The sequence below is a fragment of the Brienomyrus brachyistius genome, chromosome 14 (genome assembly GCF_023856365.1).
Source record: "Brienomyrus brachyistius isolate T26 chromosome 14, BBRACH_0.4, whole genome shotgun sequence".
Lineage (NCBI taxonomy): Eukaryota > Metazoa > Chordata > Actinopteri > Osteoglossiformes > Mormyridae > Brienomyrus > Brienomyrus brachyistius.
Genome location: NC_064546.1, coordinates 25156902 through 25172908, shown reverse-complemented (window position 1 = coordinate 25172908; position 16007 = coordinate 25156902). Strand labels below are relative to the sequence as shown.

The 16007-nt window shown below is 50.8% G+C and overlaps 1 protein-coding gene across 5 annotated transcripts in view; it reads left to right on the top strand.

Moving 5' to 3' along the window:
* The window catches only part of ralgapa2 (Ral GTPase activating protein catalytic subunit alpha 2), an 89631-nt gene that overhangs the window by 48997 nt on the left and 24627 nt on the right, over positions 1-16007 (top strand). For 2 of the 5 annotated variants that reach the window (XM_048975379.1, XM_048975380.1), the window contains one exon: positions 1621-3268. In XM_048975379.1, coding sequence (XP_048831336.1) covers positions 1621-2429 — 809 coding nt within the window. In that variant the 3' untranslated portion in view covers positions 2430-3268. Of the gene's footprint in view, positions 1-1620; positions 3270-3399; positions 3480-4022; positions 4147-4576; positions 4733-6931; positions 7091-10329; positions 10458-16007 lie in introns of those variants that run through there. The other 3 variants (XM_048975382.1, XM_048975378.1, XM_048975381.1) reach the window with 3 other exon arrangements.

Sequence of the window (16007 nt, the reverse complement as noted above, 5' to 3'; positions counted from 1 at the left end):
GTGATCAGCAGGCTTGGACGTTTAACGGGCAAACCAAATTTCCTCCTTTTAACCGGAATCGGAAGTGGAAACATGTTAATCGGTCAGCTATATTTAGCATGCAAGAAATTTGCATCGGATGATGTGTGTTACTATAGCATTGTAACGAGCAAGAAGATTTAAGACAATTTACAAGGGATACTGTAGATACAGTGTTGTATTAAGTGTATAAAAATTCATGTGTATATACTTGTAAATTGTATTGAATTGTCGTTTGTATCGTTTGCTGCATTACCATCCTTTCGGTGGCCTGTGTTACCGCGGTTACTTTGTTACCACGGTGCTTTGACCTGTGGGCTCCAGCAGTTCCCTTCGCCCATCTCCTCAGACTCCACAATGTGGTGATGGAGCCAAACAGAAAGTGTGACCAACCACACTCCCCCCCCCCCCCCCCCCCAAAAAAAAAACGTGGCTCCAAAACTGTAAATGGTGCCGCTGCGTAGGTCTCTATGGTCCAACCCCTCACCCCCCAAAGTGGCCCGTCGGAACCGCAGCGAGCCTCACGCACCCTGTTCGAAATCGCCTAATGGGACCGGTCTGACGCCGCAAGGAGTTGCAGAACTGGGGGTCATAAAAAAAAAAGCATCTAATGATTAGCGACAGCCTTCCTGTGCCTCATATCGATTAGGTGACTTCAAAGGGCCGCCGGCTAATGCGGCGTCCGCGCACACGCCCGCGCCTGCCTTTGATGGCACAATGCTCGTATTGATAGCACTATCACAATGCCGCCATTTCTTATTTTTTTCGGCTTAATAAGGAATAAAAATGTATCCCTTTCAGTTTGAGTAGCCATGAGCATTTACATAATTCTAATTCAGTATCAAGGTAAGTAGATCTATTCATCATATCACAAAGATCTCTCAGTCATTTACCGAGTATGGGATCTTTTCACCATTGTAAGAACTGAATGCCCTTTTCAAAGGTGTCATCAATGATTAGGAGCTACATACAAAGTGCGAGTGGGCCAAACTATTAGGGGGGGGGGGTGGGAAATGGGAGAAAAAAATACCCTCTTGTATGTGATGACTGAATACTATTTTTGTTCAGCGGTATGAAAGGAGGGGAGGAAATAGCAGAATGCGCGGACGCATGGGTCCGGAGGCCCAGCACAACGCAAATGTTAGCGTTAGCCTGTAAATGACACTTTCATCAGTGCGCAACAAAGGAGCCTCGCCAAACTTTGCAGAGAGCGCAACTTTTACTCTTTATTAAAAAAAAAAATAAAAAAGGGAAGAGAAAAAAGTGGGCTTAAATAAAAGGGCAGACGAACGGCGGGATAAGTGGGTGGAGGGAAAGACAATTGGGCCCGCGGGCTTATTTGTGCCTCTGGCTGTACTTATGCAGCAGCTATGCATGTGTAAGGTGCAGCACACGGCCATTAGCTTCCGTTAGGCTTGTTAGAGGGGACTGGGCGAGGCGTGTTCCCCAGCAGAGATGATAGCCAGCATTCTGCTCCTCTGCCAGGCCCACAGGCCTGGTAATACGTGTGTAATTGAAGGTGGGCTACTTTCATCTGGGGAAATGTACGGGTTGCCAGTTTTCACTTAATTACCTCCCCGCATCCCCCATTTCATGTCTCAGAGAAGAAGAGGCGGAACATGGAGCTGATCCCTCTGACCGCCCGCATGGTGATGACGCACCTCGTGAACCACCTGGGCCACCATCCGCTGAGCGGAGGCCCTGCCCTCTTGCACAGTCTGGTCAGCGAGAACCACGACAACCCGTACGTGGAGTCGTCGGAGCTGTCCTCGGAGGTCTTCAAGAGCCCCAACCTGCAGCTCTTCGTCTTCAACGACAGCGCCCTGGTCTCGTACCTGCAGCTCCCACCTGTGGAGGCTACGGCGAGCGAGCCTTGCTCCGGCTCCCCCGGGGTGCGGGTCATCGTACGGGACATTTCTGGCAAGTACTCATGGGACGGCCAGGTCCTCCACAGGCCCCTGGAAGGGCCGGCCGCGTCTGAGACACTGCTGCCCCCGCTTGAGCAGCGGGGCCCCCTAGTGGTCGGCGATGCAGAGGATGGCGAGGACGTCCTGGATGAGTTGCTGGAGAGCCTGGGTCAAAGCAGCCCCGAGTGCCTGCCTCAACCACGCCTCGGGCTAAACCAACCAGGCCCCTCCCCCTACGGCATGACTGCCGCGCAGCAAGGCGCCATCTTGGAGGCCATCTACCGGCAGACTGAGCAGGAGGAAGAGCATGTGCGGCGGTGCAGCGACAGCGAAGGTGCCAGCGCCCCCTGTCAGACGGAGCCCTCGTACCAGGAGCCCAAGGTCCCCTTTTACTTCTGCAGGCTGCTGCTCAACGACCTGGGCATGAATTCCTGGACCGCAGGTGACCTGCCCTCCCCCACAGTTTCCAGTCTTTTCACATCAAAAATCAGATGCAAAGCATAGGGAAGAACCTGTCTCCCCCCCCTCCACCAATGGGTAGTTAGGTGTCCAGCAGTGCAGTAGGTCTGTTTCAGGGTCTGCTGTGGGGTGGGGGGGTGGAGTTTCAGCCTTAGGTATCTCATGTTTCCTTCTGTATTCTCTGTGTGTCTGATCAATAGACAAATTAAGCCCAGGGGACAATGGTTTCCCCTGCTGTTCCAAGTCTCTAATCAGTAAATCATACAAGGGGGATGTCAGGTGAATACAGTAACGGGGGGAGGGGCTCTGTGTGTCGCTGAAGTATTTGCTTGGTGCATAGCGGAGACTTTTGGGATGCATTCTGGGTTGTCTGGGCCGCATCCGCTGCCCCTGTGCTCTGGGCGCCCTGCTCGCTTGTTTGCCGGTCCCATCCGGTCCTCTCCCTCTGAATAAAAGCTGCCATTTATCCCCCCGGAGTTTCAATTTGAGCTCCCCTCTCTCCCACAGGGCGGCTGGCCGGCGCAGAATTAATCTGCCGGCCATGCAGGCGAGCCCCCGCCCCTGCTGTTTTCACTCGGGTCCTCTTCGGCGTATCCCGCCTTTTTTAATACCCGCTCAAATTAGAGACCCTCACCTTTAATGGAGGTGAGAGAGGCCCCTCCGAGGCCGACAGGCAGGCCCTCCGCCTCCGGATCGAGCGGCGAGGCCCGGACGGGCGAGGAGGTGCGAAAGTTTCAGCGGCGCCAGCAAACGGCATTAGGTGCCAAATAAAATCCGCTGGGTTTTGCCGCTTCCCGCATCCCTTATTTTCCTGGAGCTGACGGCTTGTGAGAGGGCCTTCGCTGCAGTGCTGCTTTGTAGGATATTACAAGATGTCATTTCTGTTTCCAGCCTCCGCCTGTGTTTGACAGTTAATCATTCTGGAGCTTTTTCTTTTTTTGGTTTCTTTTTGTTTGTTGTTCCTTGTGAAAGCGCGGTTTGCTGCGCGTGAAAGGCGAATGCGCTCTCGTTTGTTCCCTCCAGAAAGAGCTTTCATATTTTGAAGAAGAACTCAAAGCTCTTACGGGAACTGAAGAATCTGGATTCCAGGCAGTGGTGAGTTCCCCTTTTCCATCATCATTATTTTTTCCCCCCAGGTGAAACTCAGGAAATAATGTTGCCGCTGTGGAGTTGAGCTTGTACTGGTCTAAGTCGCCCCCCCCCCCCTCCCCCCCCCCTTCAAATCAGAGCATCCTCGGCTGATCACAGATTAGCGCCACTGCACAGCAATCAATAGGCACTTGGACTCGCTAATTACTGAGGCTTGTTAAAGAAATGCCCAGAGGATTAGCTCAGCTCTGCTTGTACCTGCTACAGAGTCAGAGGCTTTAAATGCTGCTCTTTTTCCATAATGAAACATGTGATGCAGCATTAAATGCCGTTTTTTCCCCTATTAATAAAATCAGTACACGGTGCTTTTGGGTGACTTGGTATGATCAGGCTGCTGGTGTGAACAGTTATTTGCGTCTGTTTATACAGGGTGTGTGTGTGTGTGTGTGTGTGTGTGGCAGGGTGACTTGGCTGTCTTTTGTGGTGTTGGGTGGGGGGGGGGCTTGCTCCTGGACGAGAGGCCACCTGCCATGTCTCTCTCCGTTGCAGCCGGGAAACGCACAAGATCGCCGTGTTCTACATCGCTGATGGCCAGGAGGACAAGTGCTCCATCCTGTCCAACACAGAGGGCAGCCAGGCCTACGAGGACTTCGTGTCCGGCCTGGGCTGGGAGGTACGGCCTCGCTCACGTGTGTCACATGGCATGGTCACATGACACAGTCACTATGGCCACTGTAGATACAGGCCTGGTGCTCGCCCTCGGATTCAGTGCTCCTGTGTTCTTTCACCTGCTGTGCTTTACTTCATTCTGCAGTAATCTGTGTGATCTGAGTGTCGAAGCAAGTTTCCTATGCTTTTTGCTCTAACATACCATGTTTACTGGCACACAGTGTTTAATAAGGTTAGTTGTAATGCTGCATTATGCATATAAAAGTTCCATGCACACAGTTTAACCCACAGATTTTGAATGTGTTTGGTTGAAAGCACTCGAGCATGTAAATTGGCGCGGGATGGACAAGGTGAGGTTGGAGCTGGCTTTAACAGCACGACGCTGACAAACACCTGTACGCACCTGTACCATGACTCTCTGCTGACCCCTACAGGTGAGACTGGCCACGCACTGTGGCTTCATGGGAGGCCTGCAGCGTAACGGGAGCACAGGCCTGACGGCGCCGTACTACGCCACCTCCACGGCCGAGGTCATCTTCCACGTCTCCACGCGCATGCCGTCCGACTCGGGTGACTCCCTCACCAAGAAGGTACGCTTACGCAAAAACTCACCCCCAGCAACCGTGGCCCTCCATCTTGTGCAATAAGCGATGGCAGCAGGGGGCGGCGGCTCCACTCTGCTGGGGGGGGTATGTGCCTGAGAAGAGGCATGTGACTATTGAGTAATGGGAGTGATTCGTGCTCATCGAGCTCCAGCCCACCCTCTCCGGCTTGGTGTGACCGGGGCCCAGATTCAGCCATTATCTCTCCCCACCAGGGGCAGGCGCTAAGCGCCCTTCCCCGGCACCCTTTTATCTGCCTCTTGCCGAGCCCATGGGGGAGATCGATAGCCGCGCCAGCATGTGTCCCGGCCCGCGTCCTCGATGGCGCTGGGAAGCGGGTGGCCGCGGTCCGGCCCCGCGCCGCCAATGTTATCATGCCGTGCCCTGTAGAGAGAGGAAACTCATCCCCCATCCCCCGCCTCCCCCCCCCAAAAAAAAGGGAAAGAAAAATCCGACCCCACGCTGAACCTCTGCTCGGCGGTCGCGGAAATTAGTTAGCTCTCGCTCGATTCGATTTCCAGCTGCCCGTCTGAAGCTGCGGAGGTTCCGCCGGCCGCGGCGGAGTGTGTGCCGCCGGCTTTGCTACATTCATTTGACTCTGAGCCCTGTAATTGCACCTCCGTCCTTCCAGGCTCCTCTGGTAGCCGGAGGCGGGACAGAAATTGGCAGTCGACTCTGCTCATGGAAACTGGGGGGGGGGCTGGGAGATGGGGAGGGCCAGACTGTGAAAGGCCAGCCTTATCTGCCTGCTGGGCTCTTCACCCACAGGAAGTTTCTCCTTCAAATTTACATATGAAACTTTAAGTTTGCCCCCCGTCCAGCCGGCCATCGCATGAGCGAACAGTGGCGGCTTTTTGCAGGCCAGATCGTCTCTAGGGGAAGGGGACTCTTATCAGGCCATTGGCAAACTGAGGTGGGGGGGGCATGAATTCCTCAATCCAATTTCTGAGCTGTGGGGCAGAGCAGCTGCTGGCGGTAATGTGGTTACCAGGGACCAGTGGGGGGGCGGGTCACGCCAGGCCTGATGTCAGGGTGACGAGTGGCCTGCCTTCCATGCTCTCTCTTTTGCACCCCTCAGGGCCTAATGACACCCCCTGCACTGCTGAATAAATTACCTCCACATGCCAGATAGAGAAAAGAAGCATTTTATTTGGGGGGGGGGGGGCCTTACTGATGAGCGGGCCACAATTAAGCAGACCATGTCCGTGTCTGAGAGGTGGTGTCAGTTTGGATTTACTGTTTGGCTCCATGTGCAACCTGAAGTCCGTGAATCTCCCCCCTCCCCTCTGCCAACCTGGACAGCTGACGTCAGACTGAGTCATTCGGCTCAGTCTCAGGACTCCGTCGCCTGTGCTGACTGTTGACACGACTGAGATGATCCAAATCATCTCGTATGAAGTGTTAATTGCATTTTTAGTGGATCAGGGCGTGTTCTGGTAATGGCTCATTAGGCGCCGTGAGATTGGCAGATGCGTTTCTGTCCTGTTGGGGCCATGAGGAAGACACCATATTGTCACCTCCATCAGGAAACGCTCTCATACGGCCATAAACCAGTCCTGTGACTTCCTCTTCCCCGCTTAACCACTCCTGCCCCCTCTGTCTCTACCCCCCAGGAAAAACACAGTAATATTTAAAATCAAGGCCTGTGTTTGCCTGCCAAAGTGTTTCTATTTTGATACGAATAGGACGTGCGTAACTACTCAGAGTTAATTTGACTAAATTATCATTTTTGAAAACATTTTTTTCCATTTGCAATCTAAGGTAATTTTGCTGTGAATCACAAACTATATATAGATGAAGGCACCATTTTTGCTATCGTTATATTTTTATAAGCCTTTACCATTGACTTTGCTTAATTCTTCTAAGCTTTGACTATGGCCAGAAACTTTTAAAAGTGTTCAGCCGTTGTCCGTCTCTGCTATTAAATCATCATGTAGAGAATTAATGAAATAAAAAAAAAAAAAACCTTAAATGCATTCCTGTTCTGTGTAACGTTTAAATGGTCGCCTTTGTGTTCCTGTGGGTACGTTTACAGGCCATTTACTGGGGGTTGTTCATTAGTGCTGGGGCTGGATTAGTGTTTCAATTGTGGCCACAGCCTTACATCAGCTGAGGAATGCCCCCCCCCCCCCCCCATTACTCCATTACCGCTTCTCCTAATCACCCCTCCCCCCCCCTCCGCCGCAGCTGCGTCACCTGGGCAACGACGAGGTGCACATCGTCTGGTCGGAGCACACCAGGGACTACCGCCGGGGCATCATCCCCACCGACTTCGGGGACGTGCTGATCATCGTCTATCCCATGAAGAACCACATGTTCTTCATCCAGATCATGAAGAAGCCACAGGTTTGCCTAGCAGCTGCTCGCCTACATCTCTCCCACAATCCACAATCCCTGGGGCAGAGTCCACTCTGCTATAAATGTTATTCCACATTACGTCTCTGCTGTCTGTAGATATGAGCTTATTTGTTTTAATAATGGAAATAGTCAGCACTAAAAGGGCATTTTTAGGTGCAATGGAATCTTCGGTTTTTCTTCTGTTTATAACCCCATACACTTTTTCCATGGAATCCTAACCTTTAAGGTTGTCATTGTTATGGGTAGATGCCTGTATGGAAGCTTTAGTTCTGGCTTTTTATTACGTAATCTGACCTGGCCAGGCTCCTTCCCTCTGTCTGCGCTTCCCTGTCCTGTCTGGCCAAGGTCCTGGATCCCATTTTCAGCGCAGTCGCTAAAGCTTTAATCTTCACTGCCCTGAGAAGGCACAGCGATGCTCTGATCTCACTGCAGCCTGTTTCAGCAGTCTGACCCCCACCCCCCCCCCCCCCAAAGCCTCCACCTCTCCGAGCCTCAGCTGTGAGCCCAGAGACACTGGGCAGCACGGTGATCTCCATCTCCTCCATCCTGGTCATGCCGTCCTCCTACCTGGAAAAATGCCCCCTCGTTAAAACTCTTTGAAAACTTTCAGTTGCTTGTCTGGCTTCAACAAGATTACTTTTTTTTTTTTATCTGTAGAGCTTGTGACCATAAGCACAATATTTTGTACCAAAAAATAATTTGTCACTGTGTATCCATCACATCCTATCTGTGCATCTGCCATGTTCCTATAAAAAATGGCCAATCACATGTGCTCGTCCTGCTCCCTGCCAGTGGGGGTCGGTGTCCATTGGGTCCGGGGGACCAGTTTTATCTGACCAGATGTACAATCGCGAAGCGGAGCTTTATTTCAGTCCAATGAGTAAAAAAAAAAAAAAATCATCTCGGGGAAACTTTTTTTTTTTTTCATGCAAAAATGTCAAGTTTTCAGAAACAAAGCAGTTTTTTGGGCATCTTTGTATTTTTTTCTTTGCCACGTCCATGGAAGAATCCAGGATGTATAATAAGTTCTCTGAGGAAGTGTCCAGCATTGGTAATGTGTCCCCCGACCACGGTCACTCTCAGCTGGCTCTTATTTGTCCATCCTGCCCACCGTGGCCAGGCGAAGATTAATCCGCCGGCTGTGGCTCTGAAGCCCCGAGCCCGAACGGCCTCGAGTGGCACGCTGCTGATCCTCCCAGGCTGAGAGGCTTTGCTGTTTGGAGTACGCTTCCCCAGCAGGCCGCCATCCCCTCTCCACTATCGGGTTACAGGCGCCATGGCAACATATGACCGGTTCCATGGAATTATGCACTTTCTGTTTTTCTGTGCTCGTCTGGCTCCCGGCCTCGCTGGAAAAATGCAGCTCTCTGCTTTAAATTGTCACTGTCCTTTTCCAGTGTGGCCTTTTTCTGTGAAGCTCCTGCTGTGTGTTTTGTGGCCTGTTTGGACGGATTAATTAGCCTAAAGTGTGGCCGCATCTACAGTCAGACACAGCTGTCTGCCTGCTGCCTCTGAGATGCATGCGGATGCTGCTGTTTCACGAATCCGCCGGCCCATCCGATTGGTCCACATATGGACCTCCTAACCCCTAGGGGGTGCCATATTTAATTTCACAGTCAGAAACCCAGATCAGTTAGAGCTGGAGCAGTTAATATATATTATGAGAGAACCTTTGAAAAATACAGTTTGATAAAAACAGCGATACAAGGCAGCCTAAACACCTGCTTTATTCTGTACTCACTAAATCACAGGTAGCGTAACTCGACTGCTTTGGAGTGAAGAGCTTTGGATTCATTAAATTGCACATTAAAACCCACGAAAACGACGATAAATTGTCGGTAATTTAATATTCTTTTAACATTTTTACAATACTGAATAGAAACTGCTGGGCCATTTGTCAATGGCGCTGTGCAAGGTATTGTCCTGCACAGCCATCATCAGCCATGTGATTGCAGAGATCGCAGCCAGTCCCAGAATGCCCTGCCAGATGTCTGATGGTGGCAGGGCCAAACACTGAGTTTGTCACACTCTGTCACACCTCAGGTGGTGGTAGGAGCACAGACTCGCACGCCGTGGCTGGCCAGAGGAGCCGTGTCGTCTAACTGCAGTCGGATGGCGATAAGTCATCCTGTACTCAAAGTCGGGGAGCGAAGCTGAGGGAGTATTTTGCACTTTGACTGTAATTCCCCGGTCAGAGGTTATTATCTGGGTTCCAAGCTCTCATCTTGGATCCTGTCCCAGATGGAAACACCCTGCCCGTCCTTCGCAGGGCACATACAGACACACTCTACGGGCAGTTAGCCTGGCGTGTCCTCTGGGGGCAGAGTACACACAGGAAAGCCACACAGCATGGGAAGAACGTCAGAACACACAGCAGCTGGGGGATTCGAACCGCCCAGCGGTTACTAAGAGCATGAGGTTTACGATGCTCATTACTCTCCACCCAGCTTATTCTCCCTCGTGTGGCAAATCCATTTTAGCCCTCTTTCCAGGTCCAATCTAACTCAGATACATTTAAACCCCAGCCCCCCCCTTCCCTTTTTCAATTCCACAGCAAGTCAGAACACGCCTCGACAATTCATGTAACTTTTTTCTTTTTTTTTTTTTTTTTTTTTTTTTTTTTTTAAAAGCACGAATCGGTCGTTTTGTCAGGTGTCACAACAATGAAAGCATCAGGCCCGGCCATTGTTTGTCCTGCCAAGTGCAGCCCAGTAATTCAGCGGAAGCCATTCAGGGATGGCGTGTAAGCGCACTGCCTCGCTGAGCAGCTGCCTCCCTCGCATGCCGGTTACAACCTGACTTCTTATTCTTGTGACTCCCCCACACCTTTAATTAGTAGAATTCCACCATGTGGGGAGCTCTTGTGTCACCCTCCCCCAAGCCCCCCCCCTCCCATTTCTTCACCATCACAAACCATGCTCCTCCTTCAAGGCGCTCTCCATGAATAGCTAGCATACGTTACTCCTTTTCCATCGAACCACGCTGGTTCCACCTCCTACCAATGGTGTGTGTCGGTCTGGACTAGGAATGGCTTGGGTTGTTAGCCCCTCTCACGAGGGACATTACGTGTATTTATCAGAAATCAGACATTACGTGTATTTATTTTTGTGCAGTTGATCTAACATTGGTTCTTGATTTGTGCTTCTGCCAAGTTTATTGGGTCATTGATAGTGTTGGGGTTCTAAAACATGCCACCACTTAACACGGTCACTTCCTCTTCTTCGCAGGTTCCCTTCTTCGGGCCCCTGTTCGACGGCGCCATTGTCACTGGTGCCCTTCTGCCCAGCCTAGTCCGTGCCACCTGCATCAACGCCAGCCGAGCTGTCAAATCCCGCTTGACGCTCTATCAAAGCTTGTATCCTTTCACCAAAGCTGCTTGGCGGCCCTCTTATCTGTGACGGTTTACCCCCAGCTCCAAGTCTTACCGCAGAGGTACGTGTCTAATTATTTATCGTCCCCAATGTCCAAGAGAGATGGACAGATGATTTTTATTAGTCCCACTGGGAAATGGGTTTGCATACAGCAACACAGAATGTACAGATAGAAACAGACATTGCAAAAACTCAGGAGAAGGTGTCGTCACGACACACATGGTACTGGGTCCTGTGTTCAACATTGTGAGTTTTTTTCCCCCTTCATTAGGGTGTAATTTTCTAGTCAAATTACAATGGTTTTGGTTAATGCAGCTAGACGAAGCTGTTCTTAAGCTGCCTCTTTCTTGTGTCTCCTAGCATAACTTCCTGGGTCGTGACTTTTGAGGTTTAGGAGGAGGGGATGGGGGTGGGGGGGGGGGTGATGATGACTGTGTCTCCTGGTAATTGATGGCAGTCGGGTCCATTTGACTCATTGACAAAAAAAAATTAATTGGCCCCCCAACTTGAGGTCGACGACAAAGCCCCAACCCCCCATGAAAAAGCGTGTCGTAAACTCCTGATTACAGCTGTAGTTGTCAGTTGGTTTAAGAAGGGAATAATCAGTGATGCAGATTAATTTGCATCTCAATTAGGTAGGACTAAGGAAGAGGGTTGGTGGTCTGTTGCTTACGGGTCGTAGAAAGAAATGTGGTGGAGTACAAAGCCACCTTAAACTGAACATGTTAAGCCTGCGTGGAGGATAATGGTTACCATGGAGACCCTGGGCTTGGGTTCTTACTGTAGAACCCAAGTTGTACATTCTTTTTTTTTTTGGCATTGTGACAAAACTCAACGGTTTTGCAAGGGGTCAGAGCTGAGAATTCAGCTTGCGAAAGGATGGCCCATTGCGGCCACTCGCCCCGGTGCTTAATCTCCTCGCTGAGGGCTGGTGAGAGCGGAGGTTTGTTTACAGGTGCAGCAGGGGGTCCGACTGCCCTGAACCCTGCTGCGTGGTCTTCTTCCAGTCCTAAATCGGGGGGAATTTGCTAGGGGAGGGGAAGCTGTGTGGCAGATGTGATGTTCTGCCCCTGCTTGTCTGTGCAGTGTGTGTGTTTGTCTATCAGTCATGTATATATTACATTGTGGAGACTGAATATCACCACATTTTGATAATAACCTGTTATTTTGGCATTGTGGGGACCAATTTTTGGTCCCCACAAGGGGAAACTCAATTTTATAAAATCTGACAACAATCAAAAAACTAAAAATGCCAATAGTCTTGTATTTTGTTTGGTTATTTAGGGTTAAGATTAGGGCTGGGTAGGCATTAAGACTGTCTGTGTGTGTGTGTGTGTGTGTGTGTGTGTGTGTGTGTGTGTGTGTGTGTGTGTGTGTGTGTGTGTGTGTGTGTGTGTGTGTGTGTTTCCCGCCTGGAGGTGGTGGGGGTACTTGTGGGACTGTAGCGTGGCAGATGTCAGTCATCCAAAGCCAAGTGATTTATCACTATGTAAGCGACCAGTGAAGGATGTCTCTGCCGCCTGCGAGGGGAATTCCTTTGGGGGGTTAGAGCAACCCGGGCTGTGCAAATCTACCTGGTGCTCCGTCGGGATCAGGGACGTCCAGACGAGATAAAGGCGGCGATACCGTCACAGCAGAAACTCAGCCTCACCTTTAAAGGGCGGCCGATAAGCTGCAGAGAGCTGCACAGTCAACCTTGCCAGTAGCGGCGTCTCCGATGGTGCATCTTTCTGCATCGCTGACGGGCTTAAATCAGCTCAGCTTCATTGCTTTGTTTCAGCCCTAATCCTGTTTAAACTTTTTTTGGGGAGGGCGGGGGGAGTGCAGAGAGGGATTCGCTTGGCTGGGATATCATCCCATCCCACCCCATCCATTATGCAGCAATCCGACGTGTGGAAAATAAAATCTCAGCGTTTCCTGTAATTTGCAGAGAAAGTGATTTTTTTTTTTTGGAAGCTAATTTTTTTTCCAAATGGGATCATTAGGGGGTGGGATTATTCTCTTTTTTTGAGAAGGCAACAAAGGACAGATCTTATACGCTAAATAATTTATCAGTCTCTGAACCACAGACTACCATCCTTAGTGCTTCAGTTGTACAGCTGCTCTACATTTCTACATTTCTCTCAGTATTTTTTTCAACCTGCTTCTATCCCTTTTCAGGAATTTCTGGATCATTCTGGTCCTCTATTGAAACAATGACCTTGTCTCTTTTGAACGATGGCTGTCCCTCGACCGTCCCCCCCCCCCCCCCCCCCCAATCCAGCTACAATCCCTTCTCCAATTCCCCCCACAATGCCTGGGCAATCCGCCGTCTTGTTGTGAAACAGTCCTCCAAGGTAATTAGTTTAATATTTCTTCAAAGAAACCCGAGCAACCTTGCGCTCCCACATGAAAGATGACATGGCGCGGTCCGGTCCCCCCCCCCCCCCCGCGATGTCAGAGTGGTCGAGAGGCTTCCAGCGGTTTGAATCTGCGGCACAGGGTCGCTTCTGCTAATTGGATTTTATATTGAAAACTGACCGGCGGTACTTCACCGGACCTGGTCGCCCCTATCCGTTATTGGCCCACGGTTTTCCTCACACCCCGATCTGGAGCCGGCGGCACTGAAAGGTCCGGCCTTTTACGGCGGCGTGAAAATAAAGAATGATAACCTGGGAGTGGCGCTGCTTCCCAGCACCCGGCTTAATTCGGCTGGGGGGGGGGAACCGTCCCTCCGGGGCAGACGGTAAATTACATCACCCTTTGAAATTGCCCGTAATGTTTCATTCATTATTAACAACACAGCAACAAAAAAGAACTGCTGATATAATTCATGCCCATTCTGTCGAAAAGGGCCACATGTATAAATTTGTGGTGGTCTGACTTCCCAGTCATGTACAGAAATGCTGACGAGGAGGCGGCCATTTTGATGAGGTCTGTAAGATGAACCCACAGTAAGTTTAACCTGGCGAGTGCGTCCTGCGGTCCCGCTTAGCCGTCTGCAGGTACGTACTTGCACAGTAGGGGGGGTTAAGGAGACCCTAGTCTCCTTCACGCTGCATGGGAAGATCAGCCTTTGTCGGGCGTGGCCCCTGGCCCGTAGAGGGGCCGAATTATTAGGGCTGAGTGTGAGCTCTTCAGACAAGGTCCCACTAATGAAACTGGTCCCACGCCACAGAAAATCACCATCGATTTTTTATTTATTTATTTTTTTTTAGAGGAATTTCACACGGAGCATGGCACGTGAGTTCGATCCTTTTACGGAGCAGGTGGGGGCTCTCTTTACAGTGTGTCTTACACAAGAGGAGGGCACTTGTTACCTCCTTGGGTGGTAAGGTTCCAGTTCGGTCCTTTGCGAGTGTCCCTATTTTCTGGGGGGGGGGTCGTAGTAGACACCAGCCCACGGCTGGGTGCTGATGAAGGCTGTGGGGGTCTCTAATAGGTGAGATGAAGCGCAGCTGACCTTCATTCTGAAGTGTGGCCTCCCCACCGGATGGGATCGATTGCCCCCCCCACACACACTCACCTCCCCTCCTCCTTCACGCGGATCCATCTCCAGGCAGCGATCAATAGCCATAATCTGTTCCTGCCCGTAGCCAGTCATGCAGGGCTTTTAGGTGGCATTATGGGTAGGAGCAGAGGTGCCGCCACTCGCACACTGCACTTCAGCTTGGGGGAGGGAGCAAAAGAAGGCAGAGAAACGTGCTTGGGGGGGCTTTGTTCCCCTCAATCTTAATGTTATTCAATGCCCCCCCCCCCCCCTCCTCGCTCATCATCAAAGCCGTGCTCCATCAGCTTGTAGCCAGTAAATGTAAAATCATTCCGATATTCATAAATAGCAGCATATGAGGTGGATGGCTGCCCCCTGTTCGGCCCCTCCCCCGTCATGAGTCATGATGTGAGGGTTAAGCATAGCCCCAGGGTCACATGGCCCCCCACAGACCTCCCAGACGATGCTGTGTTTTCATGGAGCGGAGTGTGTGTGTGTGTGTGTACAATATTTTTTCCTATGTGTATTTCATCTGAAGTTTTCGCACTGCTTTGGTGAGGTGGGGCTCTCTTCCCAGCCTGCGTGCATCTGTCCATTATATGTAATTAATCACTCTTGGTGCTGGAAATGTGACTAGATACCAATAAGATAATGTCATTTTTATTACGGTCGATGAAAATGAGACGTACCGTAACCCACAGAGGCGACCCAAACAGCATTCCCACAAACCTGAACCCTCAGGGGAGCTCTTGTGGGTTTTGAGGTGAAACGGTGCGAAATCCCTCTTCCATCCGTTCTTTGAAGTTCCACGCCTGTCCTGTATTCTTCATCTTCTCCTGGCACCTGGAGGTAGTGTGCAGCCTCCTCTCACTCTGGCTGAGGGGATGGTGTCTGGGTACAGCGTCTGCTTAATTATAATTAGATCATATTTTCGGGAGATGTGCAGCATGACATGTCAAAGGCTGGCTGTTTGGGAGCGGAGGGGGGAATGAAAAAAGACTTTACTGAAGTATCTTCCCTGGTGTCTCACCATAAAGGAAGTGATGTCATATTCGCATTCCTTTTTTTTTTTTTTTCTCCTCGAGGGGCGACCCTCCTCACAGAAGCAGATAGCACCCCGCCTCTGTTCTCTGTCGCTGACGGCTCGGAGTGGCGTTCAGAATAGGCTCTCGTCTTATTTGTCTTTATCGATTTTTACATGCAGCCTTTTTCTTCCTTTTCACCTTCGCTGGTACTGTCACAACTGTCACTCACATCTTGTCAGCAGAGTCCCTCTCAGCCTTATAGAGATGCCTAGTGGTTTCCAGGAACATCTCAGCTTGTCTGACCACTGACCTGCTCTGGCTCCATCAGCTGTTGCTTAGTTATGGTCTCTTGGCAGCGCTGCATACTGTTGTACTTTGCTCTTATCTAGCAGGACCATAGTCCACCTGCTGCTGTGATTTGCCTCGATTGTTCTGGTGCCGGCTATTGGGTTCTTACAGTGGTTTGTAATGTTTACTTTAGCTCTTGCCCCTTTGCTAATTTGTACTCATTAGAAGTTACATCCTTGTAGAACATAACCTAAGTTGTCTCCTTAACAATTTGTGATGTATATTCCCTGCCTCACCTAGACATCGCTTTGGAGATGCGTCAGCTCTTAATTCTGGTCTGCAGGCTGCCTGAATCCCTCAGAGGGTTTGGTTCAGTCAGGTTAGGCTGTCAGGTAGTCGTCAGCACTAGGTGGGTGTCACGGATAAAGAGATACTGTAGAGACTGGATGTGCATGTGTATCAGTCTGCGGTCGTTAATTGGGGGGTCGGGGGGTGTGTCTCTGGCCGTCTTGCGGAGCTCAGTGCACGAGCAGCCATTTAAAGAGCTGACGAGTGCTAATATCTACCACTTATTACCAGTTTTATATTTGCCAGCTTTGAATTCCCACCACCCATCATGCACACTCTCTGCGCTGCCTCTCCATTTGAGCTGTTTCCAGTCCCGCGTGCAACCCATCTTTTGCCCTCCCCCGACCCCGGGGCATACTTCTGCCCCCCCTTGCACCCCCCCGCGCCCGCCCACCCGACATTTA